We start from the raw sequence: 20,962 nt of genomic DNA on the forward strand, positions 1-20,962 counted from the left end.
ACATTGCCTAACCTAGACCAAGTTTGAGATTAATCGATTGTCTAAAGGGCATGCTTGCTTAGTTGAGTTGTTCTCGATATTCAAACTTCAAAGACTAAACTCCACTAAATTATTCCACCCACTTAGCTTCCTTAAGATCACAAAAAGAATCCACATGCATCTTTTTCTGACTTTGCATGATTGTCTTTTGTGACAAACACCAGTAGATTTTTGGAAAAACTTTAAATTTTTGGTAGAGTTGACTTCTCAGTGGCAGTGGACTAGAAACCGTAAATTGAGCGAGGAAAATATAGCACATGATTGAGAAAAGAACAAATCTTTATATAATTATTTGTGTAAGCTTACCATCATCAGTCTGATGCGATCCAGTCAAAGAATCACCAACTCTGGAATGCAATCCACCTTCCCATCTCTTTCCCACCAGTTGATTTCAAAATTTTCCACTACAGGCCATTGACTTGGGAAGTAAACTCCCCCATTTCAATGTGCATGTGAAACTCTTTTTAGCACACTTGCTCACACCCACAATTGAGCAAAGAAATCCAACAATGGCCAAACTATGCCCACTTCTTCTACTCTTCTTCTTCTTCTTCTTCTCTACTTCTCTGAGCTGTCCTGAATATCAAAGAAAAGCTCTTCTGCAATTCAAATCCGGACTCATCAAGAATGCCAACTCTTCTTCAGATTATTCTTTGCTTGGCTTGGAATCTTGGAATTCAAGCTCAGATTGTTGTGGGTGGGATAGAGTTGTTTGTAGTTCTCCATCAAAGTCACCATCTGTGAAGGTGATTGGCCTCCAGCTTGACTCCCTTGTCGCGTCTTTGGGGATGGAGTCTCAGACAGTGACTTCTTCAATGGTCTTAAAATCACTGTCTCAAATTAAGAGTTTGATGTTCCTTGACATATCTTCAAATAACATACAAGGTGAAATTTCAGCTACAGGGCTTGCCAATTTAAGCAGGTTGGCTCATCTTGACATGATGCATAATAACTTCAGTGGCTCCATTCCTTCTGAGATTTTTCATTTGAGGTATCTTCAATTTCTAGATATGAGTAGCAACTTCTTGACTGGTAGTCTAAGCAAGGAAGTGGGTTCTCTTCAAAACTTGAAGGTATTGAGGTTGGAAGACAATTCACTTGGCGGAAACATTCCTAAGGAGATTGGGAACCTCGGAAAGTTGAAGGAGTTGTCTCTTCGAGGCAACAATTTCTTTGGCTTCATTCCATCTTCTGTATTGAATTTGAAGGAGTTAGAAGTGTTGGACTTGAGGGAAAATCTTTTACGTGGGGAGATTTTTTCTGAGATTGGAAAATTTTCCAACATGACCACGTTGGCCTTGAGCAACAACCGGCTGACTGGTCGGATTCCGTCGTCAATGCAAGAACTAAGCAGGTTGGAAACACTTAGACTGGAAAACAATATGCTCATAGGAGAAATCCCAACTTGGTTGTTTGATATCAAGAACCTGACCAATTTGTTTCTTGGAAGCAATAATCTGACTTGGGACAACAATGCAAAGCTGGTACCAAAGTGCATGCTATCTCAGTTATCCCTGAAATCATGCGGTGTTAAAGGGAAAATCCCGGACTGGATTGCTATGCAGAAGACTCTTGATTGGCTGGATTTGAGTAAGAACATGCTTGAAGGACCGTTCCCGGAATGGCTTGCTGAAATGGACATTGGCAGTATTATTCTCTCAGATAACAAACTCTCTGGTTCAATCCCACCTCGGCTTTTTCAGTCTTTAAGTTTATCTGTCCTTGCCTTATCGCGGAACAATTTCTCTGGAGAGTTGCCAGCAACTATTGGAGATGCTAATGAGATAATGGTTCTTATGCTGGCTGAAAACAATTTTTCCGGGCAGATTCCAGAATCCCTCTCCAAAATTTATCGGCTTCTCCTGTTGGATCTGTCGAGGAACAGATTTTCTGGAAGCACTTTTCCAGTTTTTGATCCTGATGCATTCCTTGCTTATGTTGATTTATCAGATAATGAGTTATCAGGTGAGATTCCGATGACCTTTTCTCGAGAAACTAGAATTCTGGCATTGGGTAGTAATCAGTTTTTTGGGAGCTTGCCGAAGAACCTGACCAACTTGAGCATGCTTGAACACCTTGATCTCCGTGACAATGAATTGACAGGAGACTTTCCAGCATTTCTTTCTTGTATAGCTACTCTGCAAGTCTTGAATTTACAGAACAACTCCCTCCATGGTTCAATCCCTGAAACCATTGTTAACCTCACCAACCTTCGAATTCTCGATATCTCAAGCAACAAGCTTGTTGGTGAAATCCCTGCAGATTTTGGAAATCTGGTCGGAATGATTGAAACGCCTGATACTTTCTCGTCAATCTCAGATGTCCTCACAATTCCGATAGAGTTTGGTGACTTGATAGTGAATTGGAAGAAGTCGAGACAAGGTCTCTCAAGCCATAGCCTTGGTATCTACTCTTTGCTAGACTTGTCGAAGAACCAGCTTTCCGGGGAAATTCCTGCTTTGTTAGGTGATCTGAAAGGCCTAAAGTTACTGAATTTTTCATTTAACAATTTCTCGGGTGGAATACCGCCAAGTTTTGGTAATCTAGAGAGTCTAGAGAGCTTGGACTTATCGCACAATTCATTATCCGGTTCCATACCAGAAACATTCCCAAAGCTGCAAGAACTTACCATTTTGGATGTGAGTAACAACAAGCTTGTTGGTAAGATTCCGGAGGGTGGCCAGATGGACACAATGAATGATCCAAACTATTATGCCAACAACAGTGGGTTGTGCGGTATGCAGATTCGAATGCCATGTCCAGAAGAGCCATCGCAAGCTGTGCCCGAAGAGGATGAGAGTGATCCATGGGTAGCATGGGAAGGAGCAGGGATCGGTTACTTGGTTGGCCTTCTTACAGCAATAGCAGGTCTATATTTCACTGGACATTTTGTTGCAGGGACACCTCAAAAATTCTCCTTCAGAAGAACAAAGGATCATCCAAACTCTGCCATCAATGTTGAAAGTGCAAGACGTAGGATTAGAGCAGTCCTCTCTGAATAAGAAAATAATGTCAGTAAGTAACTCTGATAATAACATATGATCTTTCTCACCTCAAGAACCATTAGACTAAAAAATGAGAAGGAAATTAGAATAGTCTAGTATCAGACTTGAAATCTATGTACCCTGGTTTACTCTAATTTATCCCATTAGTGTATTTTTTACTATTAAGTGGAGGCAGAAACCCAAACTGGGCACAAGCTAGAATGACATGCCCCATCTTCTAATTCTGTGCATATTCTTCTCTAGTGTCAATGAAGTCCATTTTCTTTCATTTAATCGTCTCTTTCCAGCACTAATCAGGTTTTCACTCGTTCAATGGTAAAAAAAGAAACAAACTGAGAAAATGCAGAGGAAAATCATATAGCAGCAAAATCAGAAGATAAAGAAGAAACCAGAACTTAGATGCATCAACTCAATGCTTTATCCGAAAGCTTTCTAGAATATACTTCTAGACAATATGTTTTAAGCCTATAGGACATCTGTGGTCTGACATCCATCACAAATGCACCACATCCAATTTTTTCTCCCTTTGTACCAGTTCACTACAATTAATGATCCATATCCAGAAAATACCAGTAATATGGAAGGACATACTATCAATATCAGGTGCAAGAGAACAGCTTTGTAGAGGTAAGACTCCCCAAGCAAACAATGGTATAACATTCCCTGTCAATATCTCTTCACAATGATAGTTGGTATCATTTATGCTAAAGAAAATTTTTGCTAGTCTTATAAGAAGCCCTGAAAGGATCACTTTCTGCAGAAAATAATGCGAAACATGTCATGAAAGATGACTACTCCAATGAAGTTTCAAAATCTTGTAATGAATGAGAAGTTTACAGTGCATTAGAAAGGAAACAGTAGCTTCGAATGCATAGCAAGAAGTCAACAAATAACTATTCTGCTTCACTGAGTTCTCCAGGAAAGGTCTTTGTAGAAGAGTTGATGATAATGCCCCAGTCAAAGGAAATGAGAACTTGAATTTAGACTCCAATGCAGCTGTTGAATTCTCCGTAAGAATGGAAGAGCATCGCCTAATTTTTCCATCTACCTCGTGCTTGCATTAGTATGGGAATGTTCGGAGATGACATTAACTGAATATCAAAGAATTATACAAACACAGCCCCTAATGTTCTCGTATTCATTGTCTGTATCTTCTGTTTCACTATTGAAAAAAAAATTGATTAACAACAAGTTAGGGCCAATTAATATACTGTGAATTTAATTTAAGAAGAAACATATCATGAGATGAATCACATGCCAACAGAACAACACCGACATATTACAAGAGTCACACAACTAGATAGGTCATCTCTGCAGCATCATATGTTTTAAAGCATCTTATTTGCACGGACTGCTTCAGAGCATTGTGTTCCTATGGCTCCAACATCACATATAATCTTTTGCGCTCTTTAAAAATCTAACGACTGCTTTAGAGCCATTAAAATATGAACTAGAACTCGTAACTTTTTTGATTCCCTTTCCCAGTTCTTCTGCTTACAACAAAATACCTCTCATCTATTAATTACAGAATTGACAAAGACAGAAACCACGCCTAAAGATCTCCAGAACAATATTATAAAAGGTAAAATTGATCAATGAACTTATTGCAAGCAAATGGAGGTTCATTTGATTCCTTCAGATAGATTTGGCTATGAACACTATCGTCAGTAAACTAGGTGGCAACACCCACATAATCTAAGAATTCTTATTTGCAGATGCAATGAGTTAAAAATTGAATTCCAAGTAAACTACAAATAGCATTATTTTACAAATATGAGGACAAAATTTTAATCATTCAAATTAGATAACAAGAGTCGAGTACGGCTCTATAATCTACACACGCTTTACCAAATTCCTCGCATTCCTGAAAGTAAATTGCATGTCAAGAATGAAAAAATTTTAAGCAATTTCTATCCCAATGTTCAAAAATTAAGTGAAAACAATTCGAACTCTAGCAAATAAATCGTTTCAAACACCTAGAAACATCAAAAATTAATCGACAAAAAGAGTGCTTAGAGATAGTACCCACCTAGGTTCAAATTCCTTGATCTCAACTAGTTCTTTCCCCAACAAATCCGGCCATTGCACTCTCTTATTTTGAACCTCTTTGGAATCCAAAGATGCCTTCTTGAGACTGCTTTTCACAAAATTCTCAACCTGTTGTTCTTGCTGTTGCTTTCCATCTACATCAACAATATCTTTATTGGCCACAATAGTCTCACCATCAGTATCACCACATTCATGATGGTTACAGATATCAACAGCAACTGGCACATGTGGGCTGTTTTCCAATTTCAATGGCCCAGCACTGGAAAACAAATGAGGAGAGGGTTTGCAGAAGCAAATGAAAGAAGGGCAGTGGATCTTGCAAAACAAAATCCTCATGAACAAAATTTTTCTTGATGATTCCAGCCCAGCATCACTCCTGAAATCCCATTACAGAACTTGCAACATCAAAAAATAAAAAACTAATCAAACTTCAACCCATTTGGGATAATTGAAAGGGAATCTAAAATCATAGAAATTAAAAGAAAGAAAATGGACCTGGTAAAGTATTTAAATGAAGCCGTTGTCTGGTTGAAATTATTCAAAGAATTTCAAGACCCCACTGAAAAACATAGAATTTCAAATATTCATCTGAAAGAAAATCAAGGACCCAATTCCCAAATCGTGAAAGAAGACAATTATTTGCCTTGCCTATATGAAGAATAAGATACCCAACATCATCTACAGAGAGAGTAAATCGTGAATGCGTTCCGGGTTTTATGAACTGAAGTGAAAATTTTATTTTTAGGAGCCAAACCCAGAAATAAAAATGAGTTCTTGGAGGTATCCGATGATGAATTTCAAGTCTTTAGAGGAATAGGTGACCAAAAATAACATAGAGAATCCAGTTTCCCCCTGTTTTCGTGACAAAGGTACACTCCTCCTGTCATGTACAGCTAAAGCAAATTGCGAAGGGAATCTGCAAAATGACAATCCTACCCTCCATCAAGCAATATCTCACCCACCATTGTCAACCATGGAAAGAAATCTAATCAGATTGGTGATTAATGAGATTACAGAAGGAAGATCAGATTAACTGGAAAGCCTTCTCACTGAGCAGAGAGGGTGAGAGAATCTCAATTTGGAAATATATGGGATTTTCTAAAACTGTTTAGTTCCTCCAGAAAAGGAATTCTAATAGTAGCTGCTGTAAACACTCTATAGTCTATACCGCTGGCGATGATGAAGACACTTCTGTCACCAACAAAAACACATCATAAGGGCAAATGCAATGGTGAAGTGGTATTGGGCCAACAAATATGTTGTCTTTTGCTGATGTGGTTGTATTGTAAAATGTGTTTTGCTTATGTGGCTGTATTGGGATAAGTGTTTTGCTGATGTAGATGTATTGATATTTAATGTTTTGGTGTAGTTTTGTTGTGGATAATATGAAGGAATGGAATGTTGTTGGGTTGGGTGGAAAGAGAAAGTGTGTGGGAAGAAAAAGTGTATAGAAATTTGTGTTTTGCTGATGTGTCTGTATTAGAATACGTGTTTGACTTGACTTTTTGTGTAATAGAGGTGGGACCGGGCCAACAAAAATGTTGGCCCAGTAAATTACTTCTTATTGCATTTGCCCTAATAGCGAAATCTATATAAGAGGATATTACTGTACTCTTTTACCAGAGATAATAGAATGTGATATTCTCTTCAACGACCCAATTTTCGAGCCCTTGGATTCTTATGAGTTTTGGGCTATATTTAGTACTTTTAGTAGGCCATATTATCTGTGATTCGTTTACTGTTTCTAGTTTCTACTTTCTAATGCAATGGGTGGAACATGTTCATCTCACATTGGATATTATGATAATTTTATGATGTTAAAATTAATTCAAGAGACTAGTCTCAGGGAAATTAAGCTTCAGTTACTTTTTGCCTCTGCAGGAAACCTATGGTACTTGGAACTTTTGTTGGGAGATGGGTTTTGCGATGATGCAAGCTAGTTTCTTTTCTACAGCAGTACTTTGTATGCATGGATGGAAATGTCACACCTTTTTTGAAATATATGTTTTTTGTGTTTGTATATAATATAATATGGAAATAAACAAATCACACCATCCGGTTTAGGATGTTTGCCATCACGCCTTGGTTATCTTTGCTTTTGTCATCAAAAGCAATACAAGCGACGTGTCGTGCTGCTAGACGAAACAACGATGGAGTGCAGCACCCTAGATGGTGATGGTCCAGTCGCCTAAAGCTATCACTAGTTTACGCTGATCCGAGTAGCACGGCTGCACGGAGCACGTGAAATCTTGTGTGAATCAACAAGAACCACTTTGTAAGACCAAATATTCCTGGGTGATTGATGGTGAAGTAGGACTGAGGAAAGGGTGAAAAGAACCTCGTCTGGGAGTGAAATAGAATATGAAACCACAAGCTCACAAGCTACTTCTTGAAGAATAAATCAGCGACAAATAGGGTTTTCCTTTTTTCCCCTCAACACTATCAAAATAAGTTGAACATTATAAAGTTAAACCATATTTCATTCTCTCAATTTCAATCTACTTCTTTGATCGCATTGTGATGTGGAATTCAGCAGAAAGTGTACACTTAATCTTGACCTATAAAATAAATATAAAAGATCTTACAATATTGAATATTCCTCCAAATTTAAAGATACAATGATGTTCTTTCATCCCATGCCTACCCCACTTGGTCATTGGCTCTTTGTGAGCCTGGGCATGGTATTATGTTCTCACATCAAGTGTACCTAACTACAATCTCCCTCCCCCGTTTCAAAAAAATAAAAACTACAAAAAACTACAAATGATAACTTGCAGGTCTGCTCCTATGCGCAGACCCGTTTTTAACAAATCATGCGGGCTTTCCATTTAAGACGTCAGATCAATCCAAGGGGCCATATTAAAAGCGTTTTTAATATATTTAAAAATCAAATTTGGCCCTCAAATTTCACCGTCTTCAAGCTTTCTCACAAACAGCCGACGACGACCGCATAACAGCAAAGCCACCGTGACAGAGATTTCGACTCCGTCTTTGCGATTTCACGTCCGACTCCTCCATTTTGCCTCCATCTCCAACGAAGGCACCACGACACTACAAACCCGTCTCCATCTTGCGGCTGCTTCCAATTCTAGGGCATATTTGAGCCCAAAGAGAGCTGAGAGATTTAACCCAAAATCAACGATGGAAGGAGATTCCTCCTTTTGGATTCTCGATTCCAATCCCTCTTAGGTACGATTTTGGGTGTTCTTGATGATTGAGGTCTTCATCTTCTTCTTCTTGACAACTCACTAACAGGAGAGCCTCTTCTTCTTGATGACGGCTGCTACTTTCTCTATTATGACTGCTACATAATTTGACGACTCTTTGATGACCGAATTAGACATGGGGAATCTGAATTTTTTCCATCTACTTTGGATAGAGTTTGGATAATTGAGTTCAGCTGAACAAGATCATGTACCTCATTTGATTGCTTGTCCAAACTGTTGGAATCTTTGAAGTGAGTCAAAATTTACTATACGCTTATGATCATTGTATATGTGAGAAACTCAATTATTTTAGTTAAACTTTGCTATATGAGAGACTGAATTGGTTGAGTTAAACTTTGTTATGTGTATATCTGCTTTGATGCAATTTGTAAACTGTCTATTGATAGGGTCCTTTGTCCCTGTTCTGCTGAGGGCAAAGCCAAATTGTAAACTGGCACAATTCCATTATCAACTGTAAATTGTTCTGCTAAGGGCAATCTGTAGACTGTCTATTGAATCTTAGCATGAGAAACAAGGATACTAATGTGTGAACAAGGATTAGAAAACCAATCTAGTTTCAAATCAAGCAAAAAATTACACATAAGTTATATCCAGTGGGATTCAACATCCTCAAAATGAAAACCATAAGCTATGAACATAAGTACATCAAAATTATAATGTCCAGTAGGATTCAACATCCTTAAAAAAATTGAGCAGCATAGGCCATGAAGCTACTGCGTCCTACCTACAACCATAAAAATAACGTAGTTAATGAAAACAGGTTGAGAAGCTCTTTACATCAGACATGAAGAAAACATACACAGCAAGATAGTAATGCATCAGTTACCCATAATAAAAGGACAATTCCTTTTGTCATGTGATTGCCCCGCTAATCCGCAACCATTACAACGCCTTTTGGGCTTCTTAGTGGCAATTTCTTAGCCTCCCTTGAGCCTCTTTCCACAACCTTTTGCTCTAACCTTTTCTGGCTCATTGTAAATCAGCTTTGATAGAGACAAACTAGGCGTAGACAATTGTCCTCCATCATTTAGTGTCATTGAGTTGATCTTGCATTGAAGTGACTCGAACGATTCAAATGTGAGGTTATATATATCTTTATTGATCAAAGCGGCTTCAAGAATATTTGACGCTTGTCTACGAAAGGTATTGTGATTGAGTATTACCTTTCTATCACAATTATCCTGCCCATCAACACCTCCTACAGTCAACGATTTTGCAACTTTTGTCCATCTTCGCAGTACATAAATATCAGGCAATGGTTGATGTAGAAGTAGCTTCCTGAAAGCTGAAAAAATATGCCGACATATTATTCCATAGGATTCAAATTTCCTATAGCTACAAGTCATACAATTCAATGGCTTGTCCTCAATTACTTTTCTAGCACTATTTTGACTCCCTTCAACACGCTGAACATTATATAACTTCAAGTTTCCAGACTCATGCTCAAATGTCGCCATATATGCCATGCTTTGGAACAACTCCTCTTGAACTTTGTAAAACATGGTGTGTGTGTGAACAACTCAGCCAAAGACTTCTCAACACCAAACATGGTTTTCATGACAGGTTGTTCGTTAATGTCCTTGTGATCAAGACATAATTCTTGGTGTCTTTGGCGTTTTAGAGCTCTACTAAACCTCACCACAAAATCTGTCAATGTATTTTTTTTTGAAACATAAGACTTGAAAAATGCATGACAACTTTCTGCTCGTTGACTACTTGACATCCCTGTAGCAACCAATGACAAATCTATTTGTAAGTAATACTGATAGAATTAAAAGGCAGTAAATAAAAAATACTTTAAGACAAACAAAATACCTGTAGAGAATGTATCATTAACATACGCAGGAATCCACTTTGAACGAATATCGTATAACGCTTTCAACCATTCATTTGTATTCAACCCACTTGACTCGATAACCTCTGCCCATTGAACATCAAACTCTTCTCGACTAGCTGAATTCCATATGTAGCTATGAAAATGTTGATAATGCTCCTTCCACTTTACTGCATCTAGTTTTTCTGAAAACTTACTCAAAATATGCCACATACAAAATCTATGCAACGTGTTTGGCAGGATTTCAGCTATAGCTTTACTCATTGCAGGATCTTGATCAGTTATAATCATTTTAGGTGGACCTATTGGCATTGCTATCAACAACTGCTACAAAAGCCATCGAAATGACTCTGATGTTTCATCACTTAAGAATGCACATGCAAATAGAGTAGTTTGGCCATGATGATTAACACCAACAACGGGTGCAAAAATCATACCATAACGATTTGTATTATAAGTAGTATCAAAGACTACTACATCCCCAAAAGTTTGGTATGCCTTTCTACATGCTGCATTTGCCCAAAAACAATGTGTTATCTTGTTTTCAACGTCCACATTGACTGAAAAATAGAATTCTGTATTTTTTTTCCTCTTCTGCTTCAAAATACTCATATAGCATTTGAGCATCATGTCCAGCAAACAGTTTCACCTCATCCCTTCGAGCATTGTAAAAATCCTTCTCGGTACACCCAATATTTTCTAGACTTCCTGCTTCTAACTCCAAAATACTAATTTGTTGTTGAATTGGCACATTCGCGACAGAAAGTTGTTGAGTCAAAGCCTTCTTAGCAGTTGACATAGTACGGTGAGACCTAAGCAAATGCACCTTTCTAGGTGTTGTAAGGACATGATTATGGGCCTCACAAAACATTGATACAATGAAACTCAGTTTAGAAGTTGACCTTACAACAACCATCTTACCCTTGCATCCTTCTGTAGTTGTCCCACGTCTTCTACTACCATCGGATTTTAATTCCCCTTTTTCTCTAGTCCACTCTTTATAACAAACGAATTCCTTCCTGATGATTTCATTGCTTTTGTTTCTATTAGTAGTCGACATTCGAATCCTAAATTCAGCCTCCCTTGCATATACGTTGTAAAACTTTTGGGCTTCTTCCAATGATTCAAATTCTTGCCCAATTTTGGGGGCTTTTTTGGCCCTTACTTGAGGAATAAAAGATAAATCATTAGACGAAGAAGAGCTCACATCCATTTTTGACCAATCTGCATAAAAATTCATACTATAAAATGATCATAGATCTAAAAAATTGTCCTACATCTACTACTATTGAGGGCACAAGACAGAGCAAATAAAGCATATCATGTCAAACAAGCATTACCCAATTCATAGAGGATTCTAAATTAGTGAATAGAGCTAAACAAATGACAATCCAAACCACATCGTTAAACTCAAAAAGAAAGGAACTCTAAACAAACAAAAGATAACTTCACTAAATAAATCAAACAACATTCAAATCTTCGGAAAAACAAACCCAAAATCGTACCTAAGAGGGATTGGAATCGAGAAATCGCAAAGACCGAGATGGAGGTGAAATGGAGGAGTCGGAGGTGAAATCGCAAAGACGGAGTCGAAATATCTGTCACGGTGGCTTTGCTGTTATGCGGTCGTCATCGGCTGTTTGTGAGAAAGCTCGAAGACAGTGAAATTTGAGGGCCAAATTTGTTTTAAGTGTATTAAAAACGCTTTTAATATGGACCCTTGGATTGATCTGACGTCCTAAATGGAAAGCCCGCATGATTTGTTAAAAACGGGTCTGCGCATACGAGAATGACTGTGATAACTTGGTCTACATATATTGTAGTTAAGTCATAAAACGTGTTATGTTATCATGGGATGGGCCAGCAATCACTCATGGCTCCAAGAAACCAAATTATTACAGAATCTAATGGAACACAAACAGGCAATCTAAACTGAAGCCCACGTAAAAGAAACCACTCTTATCATGTCAACTAAAGTAAAGCCTTTTCTTTATCGGCAAGCGCGTGCCCAAATGTTTCATCACACTCTGTCTCGCAAGATATAGTTGAGGCAGTTTTCCAAACGACTTTCTTATAGTATGCATATTCTAGACTCCATATAACTACCAATTCGTGTATGCTTCAATTCTTAAGAAATTAGATCTCCAGATGCCAATTGTAGATCAAAATCTGAATTTTGGTAATATCAAAGGTTGGTTTACCTTTTAAGCTTTTGCGCGCCTCCGGCTCAGCTGCTACATTTTCTTTTGCTTCCTCTGAAACAGTTGCTAACGATTCTTCAATGCTAGGAGCTTCTTGTATTTTACTAGTAAACGGACTCCACTTCTTCACGTTTCAAATACTGCATAGCCATAGATGTTGCCAACAATTCTCCAAAATTTTATTCAAAAATTTCTAATTGCCAAAGTTACACGATAAAGTACAATGTTCAAACAAACATGCCAGCCTGAATCAAGTCACAGCAAAAAAGTTTATTTCTACTTTCTAGTGAACAAATTTTGAATCATGTCCACTAGGAATCCAAAGATGCTGGATTATACCTGAGAACCAATTTCAGGAAATGTGACAGCCGGAAGACATCCAAAAATTTTCCAGTAAATCATGATGTAATATATAAATAAGCAGTCAACGTCCGCATTCCCCGCCACTTTTTCTTCACTTTCGAAAAGGAAAAGTGATGGAGAAACTCCCACTCAAAGCCCTAAATATCCTCTACAAACTTGAACCTGCTCCCATAAAAGAAACCTGGTCTGCCATTACACTCTGCTGTGGTCCTACTGCTGAATCTTTAGGACAGGAAATGCTATGACATCTCGAATACTGCCCGAGTTTGTCAAAAGCATCACCAGCCTATCAATTCCAAGTCCCTGAAACATCATCCTTGCCCATTAAATTACCTTTCAAGAATTTACAGAAATACAAGTGATATATCTCCAGTTGATTCCAAATTGGAGGAGAGAAGGGAGGTAATAGTCTCTATCACTATTAATATTCATTGAACCCTTGTACCAATTTTTTTTTAAAAAAAAAGATCAAAGCTTGAGTAAAATATCGAAAGATGGTTAGTTAGTTAAGTGTGTATATATAAATTTTCATATAAATGCTAAGTGATCCATTAGAACAGAAATGCAATTCAGAGGGAATTGACTGAAAAGTATGATCATACCATTCCTGAAGCAGGGGGCATTCCATATTCCAAGGCTGTCAGAAAGTCATCATCAAGGGTCACTTCATAGGAGGTGTCCTCATCTTTCTCTCTTTCCTCTTCACTACAACCTGCTTCAGAAGCAGTGGCTGCTCTCTTTTCATTGTGCTGCCTCACTTGCTCTTCAAAGCGTTCTCTCTGCCAACATTTGTGGTAAATAAAATTCCCTTTCTTAAGTGATGTACAAGTTAGATTATAACATGGATATGGCATGACCATAAGTCACACAGCTATTCCCAGGCCATGAATTCTGTACCAATTGCATTTTACACTGCTTCAATTCTACAGGTCTTTTTTACATAATATTTCTATTTTTCCTCTTTTGATAGGTGTCAATGAATTGAAAAGGTTATGGTGAAACAGAACTTCATGAACCAAATGATGAATAAAAGAAGACAAAATGAACTTAAAGGCCATCATTGATCAATTAGCTATATACCAAAAGAATATATCAAAACCATCAGCATTAAACACGAGTAACACAACTCGTTAAACAACCGAGAACACTATCCAGCTGCTAACAAGTCATGTCATGGTCAAAATAATATTAGCAGCAGTGGAAGAAAATATCAAAACGAAGAACTGCGTTGAACTTTACCTGATCCAAGGGATCAGTCAATTCAGAGAATGCATTTGCCATCTCCCGACCACAGATGAAGAGTTCAAATCTTTCAGTCAAACCCGCATGCCTACAGTGGAAGGATTAAAAAAGGCATTAAAATGAGCTGGAGTTAAGAAATCAAAATGCATTTGAAAAATGTGCTTATCATCGTTTCATCTCAACATATGATTTCATTGCATGCAATAAAAGTCATTTAATGAGAAACAACTGTGCAAGCACTAGAGCCAAATTTTTGAGGGTCATGCCAGACGATTGTTAGTCACAAAAGGCCAATCAGTAAAATGCGAGGGAAAGTTGAAGTATCTCGATCATGGTGAGACAAGAATAATGTAGAGAAAAAAAAAAAGCAGAATGGGAAAACAAAGTGCAAAAAGATATGTGCAACCGCATATGTACAACCTAGAAATGTTTTGATATGACAATGCGTAAACCCAAAAAAATTCAAATAGGAGATATTCAAATAGAAGAGGGAGACGTAAAAAGATATGGATAAAGGTTATAAAAAAGGACTTGAACTATATAGGATTAATCAAGAGTGTAGATTTGCCTTTGATAGGAATGGATGAAGAAGGAGGAGTCTTGTTGTGATTCATGTGAATTTCACTAATTTATTGTACGGATTTAGGTAGCTGACCCCAACATGATTTGGGATCAAGGCGATGATGATAATGATTCCAACAGGGAAAAAGTGTATAGCATACCAACACTTGATGCAATCAAATCTTCAACAAGATCGTCCAGGTCAATTTCATCCAAGTATTTTAGTAGGAACACAGCATTATTAAAAGGAAACCTTGCAAGATTACAAAAAAGACATCCATAACATGCAAAAATCATCCAAAAAGGAAAAAAGATTATAAAAATAAATAAAATAGTCCAAGGTACCTAAAATGGTAAATTTTAAATAAGACCACAAGTCAGGTGCAATCAGTCACAGTTCTTGGGTGAAAATTATATTACCTTCTGTGAGGTTTGGCTAGAGGAGATATCTCAACAGGATAGTCCAAAACAAATGTAGGTTGCAGAAGCTTTGGCTCTACAACAATTTCAAAAACCTGAACAAGTAAAATTAGAATTGCGAAGCTTGCAGAAACAGTTTGAAAAATGATGCTTTGGAGTTAATGAATTAGGAAAGAAAAAGAAAGGGTCGTCTTAATTAGTCCATATCAAAAGAACTTGTCTAATTTCAGAACTAAAGAGTAGTCAAGACAACAGCCTCCCTTAAGAAGAAAGACTCAAAAACTACTCTCGTGTATGTGAGAACACCATAAAAACAGAGGATATGTTTTAAATAGTAAGGCCAAGTTTACCTCATTGAGGAGGTGGCCAACAGAAGGGCATGCATCAAAGGCAGATAAGTCTTTTTTATCAAGGCCACTTCTAAGCGTCCTCGAAGTAATATCTTTAGCAACTTTAAGATCATTGCCCAACTCACTGAAATCAATCCCCGTTGCTTCTTTTACAAGATTGTGCATGGTTTCCCTCCTCCAAGGTCGCTCTAGACTTATCTCTAACCCCTGGACCAAAGCATAAGATAAGCTTTTACATGTTCAAGAGCACCACAACCTCAGATACTATTAAAAGTGAAAAATTCAAAAAGAGATGGATAATGCACCCAAATTATCATTACGATTGACATTGCAAGATCAAATGTACCTGGTAATCAATGCTGAGCTTTCCTTGAACTGCAAGCGCACATCGAATAACAATTTCTTCTGCCATGTTCATCATGCTTTGGTAGTCTGAATATGCTTCATAAATCTAAGACCAAGCTAATGACAGTAACAATCAATACCACTTTGATGCAATGAAGAATTGCCGCAGAATATGCCAAGTCTGTGGCATTGCATTTGCTGTGAACTAGATGATACAATTTTATAATAGAATGGGGGTGGGATTAAAACCCCTGCCCCTCAGGCAGGTGGTGAGGACTGAGGAGCTCAATTAGTTGAACTAGAGTCTAGGGGTGCTCCTTGATTAAACAAAATATGTCAAGAAAATTACCTCTATAGTGGTAAATTCAGGATTATGACGAGTTGAAATGCCTTCATTTCTGAATATCCGACCGATCTCATATACCTTTTCAAATCCCCCAACCTGTTAATACAATGCAGTCCAGAAATAAGCAATAAATCAAGTCTAAGAAATCGAGATTATCTAGGGTTGGCCTCCATTTTCAGAGATTGTTAATAGTTAGGACTTTTACTCTTGTAGCTTCCCACTTTCCCTGTATTAAGATGCATATAACCATAAACAATGTCATGCATGTTTTCCAATTATCAATAAATCACGAGAGAAGGATGGGGCGAAAGAGTTTATCATCAATTAAGTAAAGAGGAAGGACTTCATAGGATCGGTCAAAGTTTATGCAAAAACATAGCAGCATGAAACTTACCAACATTCTCTTTAAGTGAAGTTCAGTTGCAATTCTCAGATAAAGCTGCCTTCCAAGAGAATTATGATATGTAACAAATGGCCTAGCTTCTGCTCCTCCGGCTGCTCCCTATTTTATCAAATCAATTAAAAACCAATGCTTGATAGTTGATAACATTATATGTGAGAATGCTTGAGAACAACTTCCTTAAATATATAGGTGTCTTTCACATGTTTCTTAACTAGTAAATGACTCAAATTACTTGATCAATATCTAACATGTTTTAGCAAATATTTACTATTACAAAGCTCAAGGCATTTCTGCATTAGCCAATTGATCAAGGATTTGCATTACAGTTCTCAACCCACCAAATGGGTTGCAAATTCTCATTAAAAATTGAATACATACTTTAAAATTGTAGGTTTATATTTTTCTGCCTGGTCTTTCTCTTAACTTTATTCTTCTATTCCCTCTTTCTTCAATGTTTTTACTTACTTTCTGGTTGGTCTATGACCTTACTTGAAAAGGATCAGTTCGATTGGGCTCGTACTTTCCTAAAAGGTCTTCACAATAACTGGCACACGGTCTTGAAGCTTTCAAAATAACCCTTAAAATTCCCATTTATATCCCTAGCCTACTTAGAGCTTTGGCTTCAAAAAAATGGTTGTAGCTCTCAGTTTAAAAATATCAAGTTGAAACTCTAGAGCCTATCTGTCTCCCTCTCTTTTATTTGACTACTTCTCCCTTTTGATTATCTTAAAATCATTGCAGTAATTCTACATCATATACTCTTTCATTATGATTTGAATGTGTAATTATCATGATCAGAAATATCAAAACCCAAAAGTAATATGAAGATGAAAATAAACCTGTAGAACTGGAGTTTCAACTTCAACAAAACCAAATGATTCCACCGTCTTCCGTATCTCTGAAACTATCTACTGAAAAAAATAGGTGCCATAAGAACAGCAATTTCAAGGAATCAAGACTACAATCATGTAGGCATGACAACGAACATGAGCAAAAATTCTAAAGAAAATTGTTGGGAGAAAGTAGTTTCAGGTTATCTCTTCCTCTTGCAGAGTTGGCGACATTACAGATAACTGTGATAAGAATAAAGTAAAGTACAATAGACATCTCATGATAATTCTTTTTTTCTAAAATGAGAAGCCACAGTTAGAAGGACTGGAGAGTTCAGTTTAACTTTCGGTAATGGCATTATTATAAGCCTTTGTAAAATCGATAAAGAGTAAACCCACCTTTGCTCTTTTGCGAAATGTATCAGCTACTTCAGGGTTCGCAATCATATCAATATACCTAAACATCAAAATTATAAATTATTTCATGTCAAAATGGTGGTGAAAATGCATAAAAGTTTCCGCAGTAAGCTATAGTATTAGTTGCAATGTCTACAACTGCTTGGTAAAAGGTAAACAACACTCGTGCATAAGGCTCCCGCAGTGGGCAATAGGCAGGGTTGGGGACAGACAAGATGTACGCAAACCTTATCCCCACATAATTTGCAGAGAGACTATTTTCATAAATTAAACCCATGACCTTTAGGTTGCACCCTTGCAACTCTACCACTGGGTCACATGTTCGTCTGTCTACAACCGCTTCCTGCCAGAAAAACATTAAGGTAAACATAACTATCATATCACAAGAACATTCCCAATCCCTTCCCTTCTTTTCTCTACCCATAAGATTTGACTTGCGACATATCCACCCATCACTTTAACTAGCAGGTTCCCGGAAGACACAAAAACCCATCACTTGAATAGACACAGCCAGGAAGGAACAAAAAAGAATGTACATACCAATAGGAAATACTTTTAAAATTAGAACTCACGATAAATGAAACTAATCATCAAGTAGAAAACCTCAAAATTTCCAAACAGAGACAAAAAGGAGAAAAAAATGAAACATCAATAATGACACCTTTGGCGATATCTCTTATCCACATCAGTAAGGCCATGATATTTATCCGGGAGGGGAAGTAGAGACTTTGTGAGAATTGCAAAAGATTTCACATAAACAGAAAGCTCCCCTGAAAATAAATTAGGGAAAAAAAAAGAAATGAAATTTTAATCACATATTGTACATGGGTAATTTATAACACCAAACGAAACGTGAACCTATTACATGCAGCTGAATAATGTTCTGTGTTTCAGTGTGTATTTGGTCAAGTTTTGAATATTTTTCTCCAAACTGGACCCGAACAAACCATGCACATACCTAATTGTGTAGCTTCTTAATAAGGCATCAACGCAGCAACAGACATGACCACATTGGGAAGGAAGGGGAACAAAGGAGGCATCCCCAAGCCTCTCCAATGAAACAAACTGTAATTTTAAAGGTAAGGAAGCTTACCTTTCTCTGTCCGCTTAATTGAGCCACTAGCACCGAGTATATCGCCAATGTCAACAACTGTCTTCAATTGATCAAACTGCTCATTTAAAAGCTTTTCCTTCTCACAATAGAGCTGTTAAACAGAGGAGAAGTTGTCATTTTCAAGCTCGTGCTTGGGTATCAATCATCTCATAGAATGTTGGAGGCCGTAACTTGAGAAGAGAACTCCCAAGTCAATCATGCCTTGGCATATAAAATGAAAAGACATAAACACATTTATGGCTGTAGTGTTATAAATAGGAAGAGGCAGATATATGCACAAAATCCCGAATGAACAATACAAAGACAGAGACAGATATATGCTCCCTGAATGAAAAACTGACATTTAAACTACCATCCAATGCAGTGCACTGCACATATCAGGAATTTGCATTTTTCAAACCACAATCATCACTGTTCAGAAGAACAAGCTGGACAAATAATCTAGACTAACAACTTATTTTAATGTAAAAGTTGATCACGAAGAGCCAAACTGAAATAAGAAAAATTCAGTAAACCTGTATGGTCCCTGAGTCATCCCTTAGTGTTAAAAATGCAAGCTTTCCAAAAGCTCTGCGAGCCACAATTCTTCCGGCTATTGATACAGTATCATTCTCTTTGTTTGCCTCCTCACCATTCCCCAAACTTTTATATATATCTTGCAGTTGGCTAGAAGTATGAGTTCTGTCCCAACTATAAGCATAGGGTTCAAAGCCTTTGCTTCGCAGCTCTTCCACCTACAAAGCATTAAAAAATAATAATAAATCACTCTTATTAAAACGGAAACTAACTGGCACAAAACCAAAAGGTGACGAAGAAGAAGAGGCAAATTATACAAATTTTGTTCCCAGATTTTCTCAGCCACTAAAAAGTAAGAAATACTATACTATATTCAAAGTTCAAAAAGATAACAATAATAAATTTCGCTAAATCTCAAAGCTTATGCCTAAAAGAATCCACACGCACTAAGTATATTACAACACAATTCATTCATCAATCACTTTTCCCTAATTATCTACTTACGTAGTAGAAAGCGCCGCAAAGAAAATTATTTCCAACAAATATTGACAGTTCCGATTGGCTTCTTTTGATTACAGATATACGTCTACGAGTGTATCAGGATGTGATTACCTTTTTGAGGCGAATGGCGCGAACAGCATCTCGGTCTGAAGTGGAAGAAGATGATGAGGAGGAGGAACGGCGGTTTCGGGCAGCGCCAGTGGTAGTGGTGGAGGAGTTGCAGCAGCGAAGGACCGGGGAGGAATGGATGCACCTGGATTTGGTGAAAATAGAAGAAGAAGTGAACGGAGAAGCGAAGAAGATTAAGTGCCTGAATGGCCTCGAAGACATACTCCACACCTTGAGCGCTTCCATTGCTGCTCTCCTTGCCCTCTTCTGCAACTATTTATCCTCTTGGAGTTGCCACTAACGTTCTCCCAACGGGTCGTTTTTTAAGGGAAACTATCCAAGCGTGCACTTAACGTCAAAAGAAACTATGACGGTGTAAGCAGGATCAGGATTGGGCCTGGGCTTAAGCTAAGGATTGACTTGGGCTCGGCATAAGCCCCATTGTCTAGGTTTAGACTGGGCTTGGGCTTTGATTGGGCCCTCACCGCCATATAGGGCTTCGCCCGAAGCCCTATATATAATATTTTAAAAACATTACTTACCTGATTTATTTTTTCAAAAAATAATGGAGATTTTCATGACATTGATGCATACCAATTTCAAAACATGCTATGTAAGGTTAGTCCAAATTCACCAAAAAAATCATTTGATTTCATTACGTTTTACTACTTCAATTTTTTTTTTAAATAAAAAATAATTTTCACAAAGAAAAAGATGTTATAGTTTCAGAATAAAATGTCCGTTCGGTGCACAATTTTGACAGTAGCACATATTATAACATATATGGTAGATAATAAATGATAGTAATAAATGGTAGTAGACATGGTTTCTAAAATGTTGATAGGTGTTTGGTTGTACTTTTACTGGTAGCATAAATTGTGTTAAAATAATTATGTAAATTACGTGCAGGAGTATTATGCATTAAAGTTGAAACATATTAAAATAAATGGTAAAATAAATATAAAATAAATATGTTAATATCAGCAATTAATTTCCAAATATTTTTTAATAATTTTTATTTAAAGAATTATTAAAGAATTGAATTAGTAACTAATCCAAACTAAAAATGTGGGGTAAAAAAGGTGAAGAGA

The 20,962-nt window shown here is 37.2% G+C and overlaps 4 protein-coding genes across 10 annotated transcripts; 1 reads left to right on the top strand and 3 right to left on the bottom strand.

Moving 5' to 3' along the window:
* The first annotated feature begins 235 nt into the window (after positions 1-235).
* LOC120016384 (receptor-like protein 46) lies at positions 236-3,317 on the top strand. Its single transcript, XM_038869121.1, has one exon. It carries the CDS (start codon positions 549-551, stop codon positions 3,039-3,041), a length of 2,493 nt encoding a protein of 830 aa, XP_038725049.1. The 5' UTR covers positions 236-548; the 3' UTR covers positions 3,042-3,317.
* A 361-nt stretch (positions 3,318-3,678) lies between these two features.
* Positions 3,679-20,195, bottom strand: LOC120016385 (lysine--tRNA ligase, chloroplastic/mitochondrial-like). 7 transcript variants are annotated; one of them, XR_005471973.1, is made up of 17 exons: positions 19,875-20,195; positions 19,262-19,480; positions 18,726-18,837; positions 18,294-18,402; positions 17,615-17,672; positions 17,225-17,293; positions 16,377-16,484; positions 15,986-16,078; positions 15,638-15,742; positions 15,292-15,498; positions 14,942-15,036; positions 13,958-14,048; positions 13,321-13,497; positions 12,356-12,495; positions 5,589-5,652; positions 5,074-5,469; positions 3,679-4,206 (listed from the first exon to the last, which is right to left on the bottom strand). XR_005471973.1 is itself a non-coding variant. In XM_038869124.1 (14 exons), exons 1-14 carry the CDS (start codon positions 20,115-20,117, stop codon positions 12,460-12,462), a joined length of 1,722 nt encoding a protein of 573 aa, XP_038725052.1. In that variant the 5' UTR covers positions 20,118-20,195; the 3' UTR covers positions 12,116-12,459. The 7 variants fall into 7 exon arrangements, 2 of the variants coding, with proteins under 2 accessions (XP_038725052.1, XP_038725051.1); XR_005471974.1 differs by lacking the exon at positions 5,589-5,652; XR_005471975.1 differs by lacking the exon at positions 5,589-5,652 and having other exon boundaries at positions 5,074-5,488.
* On the bottom strand, positions 9,000-10,544 carry LOC119979914 (protein FAR-RED IMPAIRED RESPONSE 1-like). Its single transcript, XM_038822537.1, has 4 exons — positions 10,136-10,544; positions 9,797-10,045; positions 9,484-9,605; positions 9,000-9,044 (listed from the first exon to the last, which is right to left on the bottom strand). Exons 1-4 carry the CDS (start codon positions 10,464-10,466, stop codon positions 9,000-9,002), a joined length of 747 nt encoding a protein of 248 aa, XP_038678465.1. The 5' UTR covers positions 10,467-10,544.
* LOC119979915 (protein FAR1-RELATED SEQUENCE 5-like) lies at positions 10,482-11,367 on the bottom strand. The gene is made up of 2 exons (XM_038822538.1): positions 10,716-11,367; positions 10,482-10,663 (listed from the first exon to the last, which is right to left on the bottom strand). Exons 1-2 carry the CDS (start codon positions 11,365-11,367, stop codon positions 10,482-10,484), a joined length of 834 nt encoding a protein of 277 aa, XP_038678466.1.
* Positions 20,196-20,962: the final 767 nt, after the last annotated feature.

The sequence above is a fragment of the Tripterygium wilfordii genome, chromosome 15 (genome assembly GCF_013401445.1).
Source record: "Tripterygium wilfordii isolate XIE 37 chromosome 15, ASM1340144v1, whole genome shotgun sequence".
Classification (NCBI taxonomy): domain Eukaryota; kingdom Viridiplantae; phylum Streptophyta; class Magnoliopsida; order Celastrales; family Celastraceae; genus Tripterygium; species Tripterygium wilfordii.

Coding starts and splice junctions, on each gene's coding strand:
- LOC120016385 (XM_038869123.1), bottom strand. CDS start 20,117: ATGGAAGCGCTCAAGGTGTGGAGTATGTCTTCGAGGCCATTCAGGCAC. Junction 19,481..19,874: donor GCGCCATTCGCCTCAAAAAG/GTAATCACATCC, acceptor AATGCTTTGTAG/GTGGAAGAGCTGCGAAGCAA. Junction 18,838..19,261: donor ATGACTCAGGGACCATACAG/GTTTACTGAATT, acceptor TCTGTTTAACAG/CTCTATTGTGAGAAGGAAAA.
- LOC119979914 (XM_038822537.1), bottom strand. CDS start 10,466: ATGCCAATAGGTCCACCTAAAATGATTATAACTGATCAAGATCCTGCA. Junction 10,046..10,135: donor TAATGATACATTCTCTACAG/GTATTTTGTTTG, acceptor TGGTTGCTACAG/GGATGTCAAGTAGTCAACGA. Junction 9,606..9,796: donor TACAAAGTTCAAGAGGAGTT/GTTCCAAAGCAT, acceptor ATATTTTTTCAG/CTTTCAGGAAGCTACTTCTA.
- LOC119979915 (XM_038822538.1), bottom strand. CDS start 11,367: ATGGATGTGAGCTCTTCTTCGTCTAATGATTTATCTTTTATTCCTCAA. Junction 10,664..10,715: donor ATACAGAATTCTATTTTTCA/GTCAATGTGGAC, acceptor GGGCAAATGCAG/CATGTAGAAAGGCATACCAA.
- LOC120016384 (XM_038869121.1), top strand. CDS start 549: ATGGCCAAACTATGCCCACTTCTTCTACTCTTCTTCTTCTTCTTCTTC.